Consider the following 20841-nt stretch of genomic DNA (forward strand, 5'->3'; position numbering starts at 1 on the left):
CCCTGGCAGGCTAGAAGGCTGCCAAACCAAAGGAAGGTCTTCACCACTTGGTGGAAAGCAAATAGGGAAGAGGCTAGATGAGCCTACATGTGCAGGGAGTTCCAGAGCCTGAGCATAGCCACAAGAAGGTCCTCTCCTACATCCCCACATGTACCTCAGAAGTTTGTGGGACACAGAGGAAAGTCTTTCACACAAATCTTAATACATGGCCTAGTTCATATACGAAAAGATAACCAGAAGCCATCAAGCATTAGATACTGAATGGGTAAGACCAGGGCATTGTAAACCTTGTGGAGAAAATGGAATCCTAAAATGTAAATTTGTGGGTGGTTTTGCATATTTGCAATGTTTTGCATATTTGATTGTGACAAGAAGCTTAAAAGTGTAAACAACTAAGAAACCAAAGGGAGCCTAGGCAAGGTATCCAGAGATCATCCTGAATAAGGTTTTTTTGCTAGTATCACCTGGTTTATACACAATGACAACCCAGGGTTTAAAGAAACCCGTGAGTTCCAATTCTGAATTGTCTCTCACTGAACAACCCAAAATTCCCAGTTTGACTATGCTGCTAACCACCCAGCAATGGAGTATCCTTGGGTTATTTGGCCCCAGTGGGAGCAATTGGGCAGAGACAACTAGCAAGCTCACTTCCACTCATTCATGACAACCCAAGATTTTTTTTTTAAAAAAACCCAGGGTTGTCATTGTGTAGAATCTAGATCACTGCCTTAATCTACTTCATGCCATACCTACCAGTTTCCTTCACAATCCTCATTATAAATCCAAGTTCTCTTTAATTTGAGAGCAAAGCTTTGATCCGCGTCCTTTATTTATTTATTTTAGCACTTTAGCCAAAAATGCTCTCAAGGCGGCTTACAAAAATATTTCTTAAGACAGTCTCTGCCCACAGGCTTACAATCTAAAAAACATGACACAAAAGGAAAGAGGATTGGGAGGGAGGAGTTGTTGTTTTTAATGATTCACAACAAGAGACCAGGATTCTGATATGCTTCCTTTATACAGACATTGCTTCAGTGTAGGTATCTATATGAAGAACAACGAAACAATGCATCAGCCAATTGGGTACTCACAGAATGGTGGATATCACCACATCATTTATATAGTCATCCTATCCCAACAATGTAAAGATTAATTGCCTGAAAATTATTATGAACAAGGAATTCCTCTGTCATCATTTAGAAAAGCTTAGAAAGCAAGGATACTGAAAACAAGTATAGCAGCCTTTCATGAGCCACAGCATCCTCCTTTTTAAAAAGTTCTTGCTGTCTCGTGAAATTTATGGTTTTGAAATTCTGGCTACAGAGAAGCATTTCTTCCAACTCACAAACACACACTTGAATACTTCCTCCCAACCCCCACAATAGAGATCAGAGATATTAATTAGCTAGAAACTCCCTGCATAAACTAGTCTCATATGTTTAGGCAAATCAGGACTAAAGAGGAGAATTACATAAAGATGGAACACAGTCTACACAAAGGAAACAGAGCAAAAGGAAAAACTCTTATGCAAAACATGTATACACAGAGGGGGGAAAGGAAATTAAGGCTGCAATCCTATACATACTTACTTAATCAAACTTACTTCTGAGGAGATATGCATAGAATTTGCTGTAAATGTCTTCTTGTAGTGGACATATAAGTATTAAGATTGCATAGGGGCAGCTTGCTTGAATTCTTTCTCAAAGTTAAGTTTTAAAATAGGCCAGTGATGGCAGTCAGTTTGCAAAAAGATTTAAGTTTTTGTCTAGAGCAGTGGGTCACAGGAGAAATATCAAAACTCATTTCCACATCAATAAGATTAACCAAAATAGAGTCAACGTAGTGAAACTGCTCCAAACAGGAAATTGTTTCCCAAGGTCTGGATGACATCCTTGCTAGAAGTTATGATTGGTCCATGCACAGTCTGCCATGAAATCTGAGTCATACTAAGAGACTGGCCAAGGTAACAGAAATGTCAAATGCAGCTTGCACATAACAACTGCAAACTGATGAATACGTTATGCTAACAGCACTTCTGCAGCTGTGGCTAGAAAATGGAGCTTATAATAAATTGCTTATTTCCTCCCCCCACCCCCCTAGACAATTTATACGGCGCTTTCCATTTTTAAAAAAACTGAAAAAGCAGCTCTCTATAATAATAAAATGCAATAAAACCAATCAATAAAACAGCATTAAAGCAACAAAGTAACTCATTAAAATAAAGGTGGCAATGCTAGCAGTTTGCCCCAGCAAACAATTAGGTCTTTAGTAGTTGGAGGAAACACTCCACACTAGAAGCCCGTCTGATATTGATGGTTCCACCTGGTGGGTGCCACAATGGTGAAGACCATTTTCCATACTACACCAAGCAAACATCAGTAGGCTATGGTATGGTGAGCAAGCTCTCCAACTCAGAATATAAACACTGTGGAGGCTTACACAGGAGAAGGTGATTTCTCAACTAATTATTCAATTACTGAAAAATTCAATTATTCAATTCCTTAACTTCAGGTGTTTTACTAGAATCTATATTTAACAAATTCCTTACAGATGTATGGTTCTTGACAGTGCAGGTAGCAAAAGGGTTGCGGCACTTCTAGATAGCAAAAAAGAGGGTCCATCAGCCGGACTATGGCAGAGAGTCACTCTTGACTGCTTCCTCTAAAAAAGGGCTGATGCCTGCTCTCTGACTTAGTAGACTGCAGGCAAAAATACAGCCAGGCATGAGAGGCGGTATATGGACTTTAATAGGCATATGTGCAAAAATATTTGGTTACCACTGAAGTATGTAATTTGGTGAGTTTTAACCTGGTGTTCAAGCAGTGATTTATTGAAATGAGAAATGTAATATGTATTGCAAAGGTTAAGTACAGAAATGCCTAATAAAGAGGTTCAGCAGTTAAAAGAACAAGATGGGCATTTGTAATTTGGAAATTTAAATAGAAATAACATTCCTCTAATGGCATATAATTGTTGTCAGTATTTTCATTCCAGTTAAACTGAAGTTAATGACCTTGAGATAGGAAGTAGATAATCAACAGGGCTAATCTACAACAATTGGAACCACTTATTAGAAATAAACACGAAGCTTCTATTATTTATTTATTTAAAATATTTTATTTATTTATTTTAAGTATTTAGTTTTATTTATTTATTTTATTTATTTTAATTCTATTTATTTATTTAAAATATTTAATTCTGTTTATTTAAACTATTTCGGAAGGCGACATACAACAATAAAACTTATATAATAAAATCAATACAATCGTAAAAACAGCACAATAATAAAATTCACATATTATGCAAGTGAAAATCATTATACAAATAGGACATACATCAAAGCTCATCCCTCACTGTGCGCAAGTTCATATCCCCAACCTTGATGTAAAGATACAATATGACTTCATTCTAGCATGTTTTGACCCCATGAATCAAGGAAGACTTCGCACTTCTTCCATTTTTGTTCTCATACACACAGAGAATTTAAACGACTATAGCCAATAAAATCTGTAGAGAACAAGAGCTTTGTCCGGTCAACAAAAGCAAATGTCTGTACTGTAAAAGGGAAGATTGAACAGCGAGATTATTGGTCAGACAATAATTAAGGGCACTTGAAAATACACACACAATAATCCAGTACTAACTGTTGCTGGGTTGTATTACCATCAGCATTAACAATTGAAGACACTTCTGGAAACCAACAATAGTAATTGAAAGCTACCTTATAGCTACTTTCGAAACTTTAAGGCCACTATTAAATATCATAAAATGGTTATCCCACTTAAAAAGAGAAATGGTTCTTGGTCAATTTCATTATATCTCAAAGCCTTGCTCCTTGTAAAGATTTTTCCCCTACACCCCTATACCTATTTAGGGAAAAGTCAAGTGTACATAGGTCCTGAATCTCACTTGCTGCTGTTTAGATGCTCATGCTTTGCATCTTTGTTGTTTGTTCTCAGCAAGAGAGCAACTGCTTACCGTTGCGAGTGATAGGTTCAAAAATTTTGAACAGAAGAACCGAGACTGCAATTCCCATAATTCTGAATGTTGGTGAAGGCCAATGATTTTAAAACAACAACTGTCAAGTTGGGATACATGTAACATCTTTAAGGACCACAAAAATTAAAAAAAATAAGCAACTGGTTGCATTTCGAAAGTAAATAACCATTGTCATCTGCCAGTCTCTATTGGTTTGTTTCCTACTAGTGTCCATTAGTAATGTAGCCCTTAGTGTTGTCCCACTGCAGTCTGGGAATGTGTATAAGCACAGACTTTTATTGTCTTATATCTTTGGTCTTGATTTGGTTACAAGAGTGGCTTTTCATTGGCAACACCAATTAAGAGTTTAAATTACCAAATTTGGTTGAGGGGCAGGGTTCTGTTTTTTTTCTAGATACATATAGAAGAAATTATGACCAGGATATATTACTAGACCACGAAAGACCAAGTTATGTTCAAAATGCATTTGGTATCTGTTATATGTGAGTATTTTCTTATTTCTTTATTTAAGAGTTGTATTAAATTGCTTGCTTTTGTTACATTTATCTGCAAAATATTTGCTGAATTTATTTATTTATTTATGCATTTGATATTATATATCCCAGGTTGATTGCTGACTTTTGTTGTTGTTCTTGCCTTAGTTGTTGTGATGAACTTCCTTTTGTGTTTTCCTTTGATTCGGAGGCCTGGTAATTTCTTAGTACTGACAGCATCCCCATCTTCTACGTCAATGAACTAACAAATCTAGAGGAGAACAATTTCTTCTTTCTAACAGATGACAGATTAGGAAAATTCAACACACCACTAACTCATACTGTAACACTCCTCTGGATTGAAACTTCAAAGATTCATCAGTGCTAAAGATGGAAAACAAATCAAAACAACAAATTTGATTTCATCAGTTCTTATCAGAACCAGTTAGTCATGTATCTTACTTGAGACTAAAGGAACAAGCACTTCCACAGTAGCATTTAATTCCCACACAGAGAAGGAATGAAAACAAGAAACACAAAATATGTTAGAATTTAAAAGAGGGTCCTTAAAATAAGGCTGGGGTTAGGGTAGGGGCGGGGAAGAACTAAGCACAGATAAAGTTGGTATGTCGGTATTCAAACAGAGAGGCGGGTAAGAAATATTATTCATTAATTAATTTAAATATAGCCCAAGAAAGATCCTATAACATGCACAGGTTCTCCCTCTCACTCCTCTTTTCAGTTTCTCTTGACATATAATAAGGAGTTTCAGATATATGCAATTACGTGGGATGACAAAGGAAATGTAAGCACCCTTTTATTTAACACAGTGCACTTGAGCAGCTCATTTAGCTATCCAGAATTACGGTATGTTTACAGACATACACTGAACTCAATAAAGCTAGATAATTAGATAATTGAGAGCTATAATGGGGTGCTTTTAGTCCTCAACAAGAGCAGTCAAATGACTGGAACATACAGACACACACACACACACACACACAAACACTTTATTTTCTGAGCCGTCAAGCACCTGCCTTGGAATCATGGTCTTGTACACAGACTACATATATACTGCCATATTGAGCCTTCAGAGACAACTGTTATATTCCCTGCAATTGATTGCCAGTGTTCATATAAGCAAGCATCAAAACCAGTAGGAGCAGACCAAAGCTCAACCTCAGTTCCAAATGGTCTGCTATTCATATGATGATTGAGATGATGAATTATATCCCATGCCTTTAACAGCCAATGGGTGCTAACAAGGTAGCTAACAAAGTCAAATAAAATAAAAATACAACATTTAACATATTTTAAATCTTACAAAATAAAAGCCACAAGACTACAACAGCAACAACCCATCCCAAAATAGAATGGTAAAACTGCTTAAGGCTGCAATCCTATGCATTTTTAGACAGAAAAAATAATCCTACAACTCTATGTGGAGAGTTGTAGGATTATTATTTTTTACTACCTAAACATGGATAGAATTGTTTAAAAAGGTTCAAAAAATTACGTTTTGTTAAAACGAGAAAACAAAAATGTGTTTGCCTGATTTTTAAAAGATGTCAACATGAATACCAGTGGACATCTCTGGAAAGGGCATTAAAAAAACTGGAGAGCCACAACTGAAAAGGGTTTCCCTCTGGTTGCCATCTACCCCACCTTAGATGTCTGGAGGGACCTGGAAAAATGGTTCCATTTAACCTGTGAGTGGGCATAGAAAAGGTGACATTACATTACATTACAGTTGAGTTCCCACCTGTAATGTGGGAACAGAAAAAGTAACATTAAAAACCTAGTCATTAGTGCAGGCAAACCTTTTTCTTAATGGTCTTGTAATCCCTTAGAAGATCAGATACCCAAGGTATCTGTATACCCAAGGTATACAGAAAAGATACTACCAAGTCCAAGACATCACCAACATACATAATCAGCAATGTCAAGGAAGCTATTAGAGGAAAGATGGCTACCTTTTGAGAATGGAAATCTGCCCCAAAAGAAAAGAAAGAGGAACACAAACCTGCACACACTAAAGTGTAAGCAGACAATAATGGTGAAGATGGTGATCTGCAGACATAAGAACTTTCTATAGTTCTGTTGTCATGGGCAGATAACTACCTGGTGGGGTGTAGACTTGCTGGAACTTGGGGCCTTTGAAAGCACAGGGGGCAATTAAGATGGTCAGCCCAGGAGACTGACGGATTCAGATAGTTTTCTAATGGTTCTTGGGGACTTTCCTGTTACTTTGGCAGGCAATTCTGTTGAAGCCCTGGTTGATTTCTGGAGAGTGGAGAGGATACCATGAAGTGGGCACTATGGAGGGGAACCAAACAAGCTCCTTGGTTTTCTAGGGTTCTGTGGGTGATGAAACAAGTGGCATGTTGACTAGGGTGACACTGGCAGAAAACACAGAACAAAAACTCTGTACAGTGGTGGAGCTCATTTGAAAAACTACTCCAGGGGTCCCCAATGCTGCACTCGTGAACACCTCCAATGGCACCCATAAAGGAACCCCCAACATAGTGCCCATGGGCCTATTATGCTCTGGCCCACAAGACAAACAGATGGGCCACCAGATATCCATCTGAGAGTTCTTAAAGGATTCACTGTGAAATTGCTGGACTTCTAACAAAAATATATGTGACATGCTCCTAAGATTGGTCTCTGTACTAGAGGATTTGAAAGTGCCCAATGTAATACCAGTTGTTAAAAAGGATCTAGGAAATTACATGCTGGTTAACTTAATGTCAGTTTGGGGCAAATTAGTATAAAATCATTATTGAAGATAAAACATTATTAAAGAAAGATAAGCCTTGCTGGAGAAGAATCAACATGGCTTCTATATGTCCTGTCTCGCAAACCTTTTAGAGTTCCGTGAGAGTGTCAAGAAGCATGTAGATAGGAGTGATCTGGTACACACTGATGAGTTGGACTTTCGTGATGGATTTTTGAGACTCTTGAGACTCTTGAGCAATCTTAGCAGTCCTGGAATAAGAGGGGTTATCCCATAGACGCTAAATGGGGCATGGCTAGACGGGGCGATATCCCGGGGATCGTCCCCATGCGTCCACATGACGCACAGGGGAGGGATGATTCCCTCCCTTTCCCTGGGATATGGCCCTACACTTTAATCCTGGTTCTTCCTGCAGCCCCGGGATGATCCTGAGACCATGGGAGGTGTAGCTGGGCGTCCCATTTTCGTCCCAGCTCCTTGCCTATGCCCTGAATTCAGGAAATTGTGGGGTGGAATCCCAGTTTCCTTCCTGAGCTACTTACTGTAGCCTTGTCTGAGATAACCTGAGGCTAAAGCTGCACTGTTCATCTCCAATATATTAGCTGCCAAAATGATGGTCATAACCTAAGACACTCTTCCCCAACCTGGTGCTTCCAGATGTTTTAAACTATATTTCCCATCAGCTCCAGCCAGCATGGACAATGGCCAGTGATGATGAGAGTTGTGGCCCAAAACATCTAGATGGCTCTAGATAGAGAAAAGCTGGCCTAAGACATCTGCTCGCCTGACCAAAATGTAATCCCTGTTGTGTGAGATCTCAAGGGTGCAACTAGTGATGCAATCTGTTCTCCTACCCTATGAAAAGGGGAGGAAAGAGAACTGCACTTGAGGTATCCCCACAGGTCTGACAACTTCCCAGCCATGGGGGAAAGGGGGAAAGAAGAACATGTCTTACTCACTGCTTCTTCCACTACGAGGATTTATCAGAGCTAACATGTCATAGTTCAAATCTTCCAAAAGTGGGGAGAAGTGGAGAGAAAGGAAAAGTCTGACTGCAGACTGTTTTGAAAAGTTCCCTTATTGTTCATGCAGCACCCTGTTGCCAGCTTGTAAGAAAAGTTCTGTTTAGCATCTGCAGGCAAGCTGGGAGAGCTTCCTTATGGTGGTGTCAGAAGCTGCCAGTTTCTGTCTTCCACTCAAGAGGAGGTGCTTGCTGGCTGTTTAAATGTTCTCCTCCTACCAGTGACAGACAGCATACGTCTGCGCTTTTGGGTTTCTTGCAACATTGCCCTGCTGTCCTTTTCTGAAAAGTGCCTTTACTGTCAGTACACCACTGGATGGCATGTTGCACCTTTTGTTTATGGTCAAAGCATTGCTGGAATCTTACACAGAGCTTTGGAATGCCCACTGGGATTCTGTTAAGTCAAGAAGGCACTTTATAAAATTGAACTCTTCCCTTCTGAGTGATTAGAAAAGGAAACTGTAGTGGAATAACAAGAAAGATGTTCTCACTTTTTGTCTTCAAAAACAGAATACAAATATAGCTGAATTGGCATTTAACATTTTCAGAACACTGTACTGGCATTTCTGCCCTTCATCTTCATGTCCCTCAGGAATATTATTCATGCTGAGAAAGAATTTTTCTTAATTGCAGTATTTCCATTGAGATTTAACGATTCAAGCAAACATGCCCAACCAACACCCACAGAGGAAAGAGCTTCTTTCCATAATGATGACACCATATTCAGGAGAATGCTTGTTGTACAACTCCATACCTACAGTGCAAAAAGTTGCTTCCTATGTTTCACAGCTTTCATTCTGAAAAACAGTTCAAGCCTTCAGACTTAATAAAATATGGTCTACATATGTGCAGCCAATACTGTAAGAATGAAATGAATCTCTCATTTTAATTCTGAGTGTGACCCATCTATCAGAAGTTTGGAAAACACTGACCTATTCTAATAAAGATATTTAAAATGGATAAAGTATCCTGAATTGCAGAGGACTCCCAAGCAGCTTAGCTCATTGGTTAATGACTGGTAGAGGAAGAAACATAATCTAATCACATGCTTCAGATTGCCACTGTTCCATATTTTTTAAAAAACACACTTTTTAATGTACACAACTATTTCTGATCTGCTAGTTCAACGCACCATCTGGCTATCCCTTAATCCCTACTACTATCAGAGGACAAATTTTTTAAAAGTATGTCAAATTACTTCATGAGATGATAATCCAGTCAGTCAACCCTTTTTTTTAAAGGCAAATAAAACAGAAAATAAATCCTAAACAGCACAGCACTGAGTAACTGCAGCTCATGTTCTTCAGTCTCTATATTGTACTGGCTTCACTCTTCTAGACTAGAAATGTAATATTTACCAAAATAAATATTTAGCAATAATAACTATGAGCAGATTTGTGGAGTTTAATATCCGCTATTTATATAAGCAACCATCTGAACAATAGCCAATAATATTAAGCCTAATTTGGGGCCAGGGGGACGGACGCAGGCACTTTTTAATTTTAATTAAAAACATAGTACCAAGATCAAAATCTAAGTTAATTATGAAACCTGTGGTGTACTTCTACATTGTTGTGCATCTGTCATCTGAAAACAACCTGCATTTTAATTCTTAATACGTTTTTAAAAACTGCAGGCACTACAGTTGTTTTAAATGAAGTGCATAACATTTCAGAGCACACGCTGAAATTGAAAACTACATTTCTTAGCCACTTAATCCACAGCAAAACATGCCACGCTCAGAAAAAAAGGTTACTGCCATTATAAAAGGTATCAAGAGGGAAATGTTAGATTAGTAGTCTGAGGGCAAAGGCTTTGCATAAGCAAACCTTACAGAAACTTCCAACTAGGGTAGGGTGACCATATGGAAAGGAGGACAGGGCTCCTGTATCTTTAACAGCTGTATAGAAAAGAATTTCAGCAGGTGCCATTTGTATGCATGCAGCACCTGGTGAAATTCCCTCTTCATCACAACAGTTAAAGCTGGAGGAGCTATACTAGAGTGACCAGATACAAAAGAGGGCAGGGCTTCTGCATCTTTAACTGTTGTGATGAAGTGGTAATTTCACCAGGTGCTGCATGCATATAAATGGCACCTGTTGAAATTCCTTTTCCTATACAACTGTTAAAGATACAGGAGCCCTGTCCTCCTTTCCATATGGTCACCCTAAACTAGAGATATGAAGGTCTGGGAACAAAAAATGCATGGGACAATTCGGGGTGAAATTCCCTTCCCCCACACTACTATTTTTTCTGAGTCTTCATATCCCTACTTCCAACAAGTATTGGATTAAGATTAAAATAGTTTTCATTGGGTAATATATAGATAGTGGTAATCCTTAGGGTGACCATATGGAAAGGAGCACAGGGCTCCTGTATCTTTAACAGTTGTATAGGAAAAGGAATTTCAGCAGATGCCATTTGTATGCATGCCACACCTGGTGAAATTCCCTCTTCATCACAACAGTTAAAGATTCAGGAGCCCTGCCCTCTTTTGTATCTGGTCAAGCAGCAGTTTCTGCAGCTGAAACTCTCCCCACGGCCTGAGTTTGATCCCAGCGGAAGCTGGTTTCAGGCAGCTGGCTCGGGTCAATTCAGCCTTCCATCCTCCTGAGGTCGGTAAAATGAGTACCCAGTTAGCTGGGGAAAAGGTAATAACGGCCGGAGAAGGCAACGGCAAACCACCCCACTATAAGGCCTGCCAAGAAAACGTCAACGAAAGCTGGCATCCCTCCAAGAGTCAGTAATGACTCAGTGCTTGCACGAGAGGTTCCTTTCCTTTCCTTTTCCCTCACTCTAGTATAGCTCCTGCAGCTTTAACTGATGTGATGAAGAGGGAATTTCACCAGGTGCTGCATGCATACAAATGGCACCTGCATTGTGCTGTTATTACAGTTTTGCAAACAGCCATTTGCTCAGGGCAAGCAGTAATAATTCCTTCCAAGTAAGTATCTTGGCAGTCCTGTTGTTAAGATGCCCTGTAACACATAGTAGTACATGCACACATAGACTAGTAAAAAAATGTAAAGACTGGGAAATATTTTCCAATTTTCTGCATGACTGAGTTATCTGCATGGCTGGCTACTTTCTTGCTGTGATAAGCATAGCAGATTTCAGTAACACATGTTTTTTGTTTCAATAAAACATTAGAATCGTGGACAGCCTTGATAATCAGAATCATGTTCAGTTCTATTAGGCTTGGCTACTTGCATTCAAAGTGATAAAGATGGAAAGAAGTTAAAACATACAGTGAGAAATTGGTTTCGAATAACACATCTCTGGCAGTTTCAAAGTAGAGAGAAAATAACCAGCCAAATTCAGTGTCAAAAGATACAATTGAAAGCATCTTAAATTTAACGGTTTCATCTTTTACTACTCACATTTGCAGCAATAAATTTAATACTAAAATCACAAAATATCTCCTTTTATTAACACCAGGGTAGTTCCTTATGCTGCAAAATTAATGGAAACAATAGCAAGTTCCTTCTTTGTAACTCTTTCAAAGCATTTAGTTTAATAACTGTATATTTAGTTGCAAAAGCAAGAAGCTCAGGGCTTCTATGCAGACCTATGTGTAGAATGTGTATTGGACACATAGTACACATAATGTAGAACATGTATGGACCTACTTTACCCTGCATTCATCTCTGCTGTAAATACCATTAAGGCACAAACAAATTCTATTAATGTTATCACTTAATTATAGTTCTATTAATTACATATACCATTCTATGGTAAACAGAGCCAGAAGATTGAAATAGGATGGCAAGATTCTTCCCAAATTACTTCTTTTTTAAACTAGGTTGTTGCTAGTCGCATCTTGCCTAATGCAACTGATACTACAGAGTCAAAAAGAATAATGTCCTCTTCCCCAATCCCAACCAATCCTCTGCAATTGTCAGAGATCTCACCTCCAGCTCCTGCTCCCTCTGCAGGGCAAACTGTTTGAAAGATTTGACAATAAGGCCGGCATTTGAACAGTCGTACACGAAAATGGAGGGACTGCCCATCCATGTCTGTAGGTCATATATGGATAACGGGATGTACTGAGTGTAGTTCTGCAAAAGAAACAAAGAAAAGACATATGTTATACTAGGCAGTGAACAACCACCGACGGTAGGCCATCTCCGGTGATTCTGTGGGGAAACAGGTATGGCTTCCCCCTCACACCCTGTTTCCCAACAGGATTACTGATGCGGGTAAGAGGATTTCATCTCCTCCCCCACACAGCAATCACAATGAAAATCCTGCTACTAACAAATTGTTATTATTTTTAATTAATTTTTTTCTTTTTGTTGTGAATATCAACAAAACAGAACAGAAAATAACAAATTACGTATTCCTTCCCTATAGCAACTGTGTGTAGTGGGGTGGGGTGGGGTCGGGGTGGGGTTTAGTATCCAACAGAGTGTTTATGACCCCATCAATTCTTTTATGCCCTGCCAATTCCATTGCACAAGTAGACCCCACTGCTTGTGCAATGGTGAATTAGCGCTTCTGGCTGCATTCATTTCTGGAAGGGGGCAGGTTGGCAAAACTCACATAAGGGAGCTCTGATGACCTGCCCCCTTCCAGAAATGAAAATTTCTGCTTATTTCAGGGTTTGCACCAGAAGCGCTAATTTGATTTTCTTTAACAGAATTGGCAGGGCTGGCCATGTGTGGAACAGAGGTAGCAGGTGGCCCATGTGCAGACAGGCAGTGTTCGAGTGAGTGTGTGTGTGTGTCAGAGAGAGAGGGAGGGAGGGAGGGAGGGAGAGAGAGAATGAATGGCCTGGTTCAGACAACACCATTTTGTGGTTAAGCAGCATGGTTCAGCATGTTGTGAACCAGGCCAGTGTGTGTATGTGTGTGTGTGTGTTTTGACTCCATTCAGCAGCACCCGAAGTGTTCCATGGGGACCAATGTAGCTCCCTGAAAAGTTGCCTACCCTTGGTAGAGGAGAAATGCCTCGTAGATTGTACCATTCAAAATTAATGGCTAGGTTTGCCTTAAAGATTAAATAATAGGACAGATTGTGGCCTTAGGCAAGTAAAAGAAACACCATTGAAACAGCCTCTGATGTGATTATTGCTTCTCTTTTAAAGTTGCTTAATATTATCAGAAAATCAATCTTTTTAATAAAACATGGGCCAACTTCCAGTTGTTTAAATGGCAGCAAAACAGATGTCTATTTTATACTTTAATTTGCAAATTCTGTGCAGTTGTGATACTATTCAAACTGTTTATGTATTTTCTAAAGTATTAAGAAAGATAATACAAAGAGCAAGCTTTTCTCATTATTCTGTTTTTTTCAAGAAGTGCTTCCTTTTTCTTTGAAATATAAACCACGGACATTCACATGAAATAGTGTAAAACCAGAAGAACAACAGAGGGTTCTTGGATCCCCCTTCCATCCAAAAAATTGTGATTGAATGCAATCATAATAAATACAAGAGAGGGGGGCAGGTGTCGGAGAATGCCCATTCTTTATTTCCTTGTAGTCTATCTCACTAATTGTCTCCCTTTGTCAAGCTGCAAAGCCAAATTAAAGCACTGCAAACGTTCAAAGGAATGGCAAATCATTTTATTATGCTGCAGTAGAACAAATGTGAATGGGGGATAAAATCATACTAGTAAATTATTCCCAACCCCTTTGAGGTGTTTCTGTACATTTTCCCTTCCTCCTACAGGTGGATGCTCTGGAAATACTGGACCAAATGAGGCAACGGTCCCACAAGTGAATGGGTACTTTACCATTCATCCCTGAATGTCTCACCCCAAGGTAAGGCAATGTGGGGACAGGACAAAAAGGAACACATTGCAATCGTCTCGCTTTCTCAGGCTAAATCTACAGTGAAAAACCAGGTTTTCATTCCAAATAAATGAACAGAGATGCATTCCAGATTATTTATTTATTAAGATCCTCTTTACCTGTCAGGCTAGATTAAAGATCAAAAACTAGGCTTGCTTCATAAGGCAACACTGAAAGATTAAGCTAGCCACAAAGGCACTTATACCACAACATGTACAACATGACAAGAGTAATGAAAAATTAAAGTTGAGGAACACAGGGAGCGAAAGAGTGGAGAGGCAAGAGGTAGAGGGTGTGTGCATGCATGTACACACATACACACACAATGCACACATTTTTTAAAAAAGATCAAACTAATTTAATGATTAACTTTTTAAAGTGTCTTGTTCAAACTGTCACATAGCACTTTTTCGCTTGGATCCCTATGGATGCTCAACTCTGACTAGTTAAACAAAGCGACTGAGATCTGGCTTTTTGGCTGAAACAAATCAGACTGAAATAATACTTCCTGAAGGGTTTATCCTTTTTAATCTACGTATCAGAATATATTATGCTTAATCTCTCATAAATATAGCACTACTAGAAAATGAAGGGTGCTTAGATGGACACAAACCCACTGAAAACTCACAGGTCTTCCACTGAAGGGCAAAGAGATAATTTGCAGAGTCTCAATTCTACAGCTGAAAATGTCACAACTGAAGGCTACCAACCAAGGGCATCTCAGAGACATACAGTTCTATGTCAGTCCAATTGCTACTGACTGCACAGTCACTGTGTTTCAACCTACTACCCAAGAGGACAACTGGGAGAAATTTACTTTTCCAGAATTATTGGTTGCCTTAGAACAAAACAACAGCATTTACTTTGAATTTGAAATTTCAACACTCCAATTGCACAGAATGTAAACTGTTTGAGAGGGGAGGATAAAGCAATTTAAACACATGAATATGGATTTGGATATAAAACAACAAAAGAGTCTTGCGGCACCTTAAACACTAAGAAATGTGTCACGGCATAAGCTTTCGTGGATCAAGATCTACTTAATCAGGATGGATGTATTTCTTTATTGGTTTTGCTGCAACAGGCAAACACAGCTACTCCTCTGGATATAGATCCAGAGCAACCATTTCTCTCCCTACTGCAGCAGAACAAGCACAGCTTTAAGAACTTACGAGGTCCACAGCCCTTGTCTGAATCTAAAAAACCTACCTTCCATTAAAATAAAACAAATAATGTAAACCAACTACAAATCATGGTTTCAAATTGGGGGATGATACTGAAAAATAAACCATGTTTTATTGCCTGAGGCAGGTTCGGACAATCAATTAGGATAAACAAATCCTCTGTGTTATGTGTGAAAGTGGCCTATATAAGCTTATGTTCATTCCTTAAAGTCCAAATACTCTTAAGGCTAGGATCTAAATCTTTCCTGCCTTGTGTTTTACCTTTGGGGGTGGGGGGAGCATACTTTCCCCCTTCTGAAAGGCAAATTTATTGCAAAACAGCAATCAGATTTCACATTCCTCCTTCATAACCTGCACTACAAATCTTTAAGACGTCTCCCTAATAATAGCCAGTAGAGTCTTCATCAGATTACCCCAGCTGATAAGGCAAGCTAGCTGGCAAATGCACAATAAATAAATTCCTAATAATGCAGTTGGCACAATACACAAATTTCATTGACATTATTCTTCTCACTCATGTAACACATTCTGCATAGCATTATTTCTGTCTTATTTACTGCCCACAACCCATTAAGAGCACTACTGGCTGTTTTAAAACACCAGATTTAACTTATATATTGTTGTTGATTTTAAGTGATGGGACAAATGCTGAGTCCTGAACCATGGCATAGGAAGCTGCTTTATACCAGGTCACCTCCTGTGACACTAGTCTTCTCTGACAAGCACAGGCTCTGTGAATCTCATGCAGAAATGGGCCTTTACCTTCACCTGCTACCTGATCCTTTTGACTCCCTACCCATAGCCAAATCACTAACTTGTAACATTAATAAAATTCAATATTAGACAGTGGCACTACTCAATTTCAATTATCAGTAAACCGTCTCCATCAAGGAAATGAAATAAAGTAAGCTCTCTCCTTCATATGCTCCTCTTAAGCTCAGGGTCAAAACTGCACTTTTTTGTTTTATTTTTTGTTCTCTTGTAAAAGGCACTGCAAGATGAACAACTGCATTCTTGTTTTTCGAACAATAAAACCAAAATATGGAAACACGAGTTGAACTAAATAACATCCAAGACCAACACTGGCAATAGAACACTGTTAGAAGCTTCTCCAAGCCAGTAAATAAACAGCTGAATAAAAGTCTGTTTCACTCTCATTCAACTATCAGAGATAGGAAATGCCAATATGAGTGAAAAGACACCTTGTTGGCTAGTATAGGCACTTGTGACAGATTTGCTCTGTCTGGAGTAACCCTAACAAGGATTCTTAATAGAAGACAGGTTGTTGCTTCCAAACCCACAGATGCAAGTTGAAGTGGGTGCATGTTGTGTTTCATATATTTATAGCATGGACTACAACTCTTTATTTTTGTTGAATCCCTTCCATCTGTATTTTGCAGATGGTCAGGCATCTTTTGTTCTGTCGTCTGCTCACTGAAGGAACTGGATTTTTTCAAGGAATATACAAGAATTTTGTTCCACTTGTTTTATTTTTGCACAGTTGTGAAAAGACCCCCCCAAAGTACAAACCTGTCTGCAACTTGGAAAAATCCAATTAACTGCAGAATCCACAGGTTGGAGTCATAGAAATCCAAACTCCTTTGAATCCATTGTGGATTTCGTTGACATCCCTAGCCCACACTTATGAGAGAGCTTCACCAGAAAGTATACAGGTATCCCCCATAGAAAGAGAGACTCAAGAATTTCATAACAACCTTAACCTGAGTTAAGTTTACAGTTTAAACTAACCTTCACATGAGTCAGGGTATTTGAAAACCACATACCTTATTGAAGACCCAAATTTCTCCATTCACTGTTGGCCTGGGGACACCATGTCCATTGTAGTGGAAGAGGACCCTCTCTTCCTTGGCATTTCGACGCAATGAGGTACATAGTTTCTTAACTTCATCCACTGTAGGATCAAGACTCTGCTTGTACCGGGCCTGGTTGCAAAAAAAAAACACAACACAACAAAAATAAAACAATGAATGACTTACCCAATTTTATGTTTGCATATTCATGAGAATTAACAATGATTTGAAATGTCAACATATACATAGGAAGGAAACACTTGTTCATTTCCCTAAAAAAAATGAGCCTGTAAGTAACGTGTCACTTTTAAACTACTATGCTACCAATGAATTCTCTTTTACATCATTAAACTGAATAAACTCAGATAACTTTAAAATGTCTACCTTCTATAAAAATATCTCTCTTCATAATGCATAAACAATCCCACAAATTATATTGGTGCCATAGGAACTATCCACAGTCCTGAAATGATTTCAGGGTAAAGCTAGAACACTGCAACAATTTAGATCTAGACAATAGGTCATTAAACTTTCAGGAAGGCTGAGATTCCAGTCTAAAAGCTTGTTGTAAATTAAGCCAATTTGTTTTTAGAACCCTCTAGCAGACCAAGGCCAGGCTACAAAGAGCTACTTAGGCTCATGCAAAGGGCATGTGGTAGATAAGTGGGATTTTAAACCTTTTTTCTCTTTCTTGATCCCTGCTGAATCAGGTAAGGTCCATCTAGGTCAGTATTCTGCCTTCAACTATGGCCAGTCAGATACCTCTGGTGACCCCACAAATAGGGCATAAAGGCAATAGACCTCCTGTTCTTTGTTTCCAGTATCTGCTATTCAATGATATACTGTCTCTAAACACAGAGGTTCCACTTACATGTGTTGCTGCAAACATTTCCACTGCTGGCAGAGAAACATGCAGGAACACTGGAAAATACCATCAGTGACATCCTACCATTTACATGTGGTACATACAAAGGTAAGGAGACCTAACTCTCCTGTTTTGTAGACTGTAACAAAACACCTGTGCTCTATGGGCACAAAGCACAGTAAAAAGTAAATAAACTTGTCTCTATCCCAGATCAAAGGCTGCTTCTGCATTGTGGCTGCTATAAAACCCACTCCTATGTGGTTGCACTGTACTTAGGCAAGTGCCACCTTATTTGGCCCACCCAGGTTGCCTGGTGATGTCAGCAATCACTGACTCTCAGCCTAACCTATCTCACAAGCTTGTTATGAGGATAAAACAGACAGGAGGAGAATTTATTTATTTAATTTACAACATTTCTATACCACTCCACATTGAAGACAGGTTCTGGAGCGGTGAACATAAGGATAAAACATTAAAAAGATTAAAAGATTAATACACCGTATTAAAATTGTTCTTTTAAAACAGAGTACTAATAAAATACCACTATCTTAAGCCTTGGGTTCCTTGCAAGAGGGAAAAAAGCCAGGATATAAATGTAATAATAAATAAAATAAAGTAGCTTCTTCTTGATCCTGCTCATAGATCTCTTCTGCAAAGTCACCATCATTTGTGCATTCTAATGTAATATTATTCATGTTTAGCTCCCATGGGTATTTCTCCAAGGAAGAAAAGCATTGGTTCATACACTTGCATTGATCCCATTAGTTTGAGAAGAGTTTAAGCCAAGACTGAGAACACTCATCCATTAACATCTGAATTAGGAAGTCTGCTTAATGCTTACAATGGGGGGGGGGGGGAGAGAGAGAGAGAACGCCAAGCAATACCTTCAAGTTTAAAGGGCAAAGCAAGGGCTACATCTAAACAAAGATATACTACCCAATTTTCCCATGCTTTCACAGTATGTTTTTGCAAACTGCCAAAATGAACTACAGCGTTTTATTACATCAGAAATGGTCTCGGTATCTTTCACTACCAATTTTATTTTCAGGTGTTTGTACCTTTTACGGGAATAAAGTAGAAATTTAACAGAATGGTTAACACACTTCTTAGCATTTTGGGTTGTTCAATGAAAGCTGTGCCTTGCAGTACAATATTTCACCCTGCCCATCTGTGTTTATGAGCAAGAGACAAGCAGCTGAAAGAAAGAAGCTAAGGTTTCTCACTCACTGATGTTGCTCACGGTAGACTGCATTAATGCAAGTATTGCTTTCTATCTCACTCTTGAATCTTACAGCACCATTATGAAGGTGCTGATTTGCAAAATGTATGCTCTAAATCACATTATGCCTGCTGGCACCTTTACAAGATACTATAACCAAGCCCTCGAGAGGTAGGCAATTTTTCAGTCCTCACGTCTTCTGAGGAGGGGGGTTAGGGACACTTTTATGGTTGGAATCTCCATCATATCATAGCATAAATATTAAATTGAGCTCACAATTAATGAAGGTGAGTGGATACTTTAAAACTGAAAGCATGTCCATTTAATAGAACTCTACATAGGATAAATACATCACTTTCACGTCTATAAATATAGGGTTGCAGGAAGAGAAAATGGGAGAAAAACAGAGCGCTTCTAAATGAACAGTTAAATGCCTCCCTGTCAACCAAGGATTTTTAGCCTTCATTTTATTAAATAGCATTCTAATGCACAGACAAACCAAATCTCTATTCGCTTTGCCCATGATGAGAAGAGTAACCAGTAATTTGTAGTGTTTTTGACAGCACTGTAATTCTCCCTTTAAAGAGAAGCAAGGTAGCGATTAGGAGAACTTCAAGAGAAGCTTGTCAGTTCACAGTTCTTCATGGTGACATGGACATATCATAGAATTACTGTCTGGATCTCCAGAGTTTGAGCTAGCAACATCATGATGCTAAGGCTAAGATAGATAAATAGCCCAGCTTCAAATAAGCAAAAGTTAATATCACAGGTTGTGCTAAGCATGAAATTTGTGTGTCTTGTCAGACCTTGCTATATGGCAGAAGTGGCTGGATACTGCCAGAACATAAGAGTTAAATTGACCTGATTAGAATTCAAGCAGTGGGTTGATGATGTTGTCACTTCACCTATGTAAATGGGGCCCAGCACATTTTAAATATATATGTTAGATGAGGCATAGTTTCAGGACTAGTGACTCAGAGAGAAGAGTCGTTGCCTCTACATTTCCTCCAGCTTCAGAATTCTGTGCCTATAACACATCATAGAATCACAGACTCATAGAATAGTAGAGTCCGAAGGGGTGTATAAGGCCATTGAATCCATCCCCCTGCTCAATGCAGGAATCCACCCTAAAGCATACCTGAAGATGGCTGTCCAGTTGCCTCTTGAATGCCTCTAGTGTGGGAGAGCCCACAACCTCCCTAGATAATTGGTTCCATTGTCGTACTGCTCTAACAGTCAGGAAGTTTTTCCTGATGTCCAGCCAAAATCTGGCTTCCTGTAACTTGAGCCCATTATTCCGTGTCCTGCACTCTGGGATGATCGAGAAGAGATCATGGCCCTCCTCTGTGTGACAAACTAAACTTCCTCCCTTTAAATATGAATTCCCTCACACCTCAACCACCCACAAACTACTATGTAATATCAACTACTAGTTATTTGAGTTCCCCTTATCACTGCCCTGCTTCTCTTCTATTTCTCTCTAAAGGGAGAATTACAATGCTGTTAAAAACAAAACAAATGTGATGGAGTTGGAGTCCTACTATTATTCTGAGAATTTGAGTTGGCAAAAACTACAAAAGCTATTACCACTCTTTATAACGTGCTAACACACTTGGTTCCTGAAATACCACCCTCCACTTTTTTCTTCTTCTTGAAGACAGGATCGGTTAAAAACAAAACACCAGATTCAAATCTGAAAGTCACTTGTTATAAATAACCTCTTACAGTAACTCAGTCAT

The 20841-nt window shown here is 38.9% G+C and overlaps 1 protein-coding gene across 3 annotated transcripts in view; it reads right to left on the reverse strand.

The window, feature by feature from the left end:
• RPTOR (regulatory associated protein of MTOR complex 1) overlaps window positions 1-20841 on the reverse strand; it is a 347409-nt gene that overhangs the window by 217223 nt on the left and 109345 nt on the right. For all 3 annotated transcript variants that reach the window (XR_010025185.1, XM_063120110.1, XM_063120109.1), the window contains exons 4-5: window positions 16992-17150; window positions 12142-12288 (exon numbers count right to left, since the gene is read on the reverse strand). Coding sequence is in view for 2 of the 3 variants with exons in the window: in XM_063120110.1 (XP_062976180.1) it covers window positions 12142-12288; window positions 16992-17150 (306 nt within the window). In the remaining variant the exon portion in view is untranslated. The remainder of the gene's footprint in view (window positions 1-12141; window positions 12289-16991; window positions 17151-20841) is intronic.

The sequence above is a fragment of the Elgaria multicarinata genome, chromosome 3 (genome assembly GCF_023053635.1).
Source record: "Elgaria multicarinata webbii isolate HBS135686 ecotype San Diego chromosome 3, rElgMul1.1.pri, whole genome shotgun sequence".
Lineage (NCBI taxonomy): Eukaryota > Metazoa > Chordata > Lepidosauria > Squamata > Anguidae > Elgaria > Elgaria multicarinata.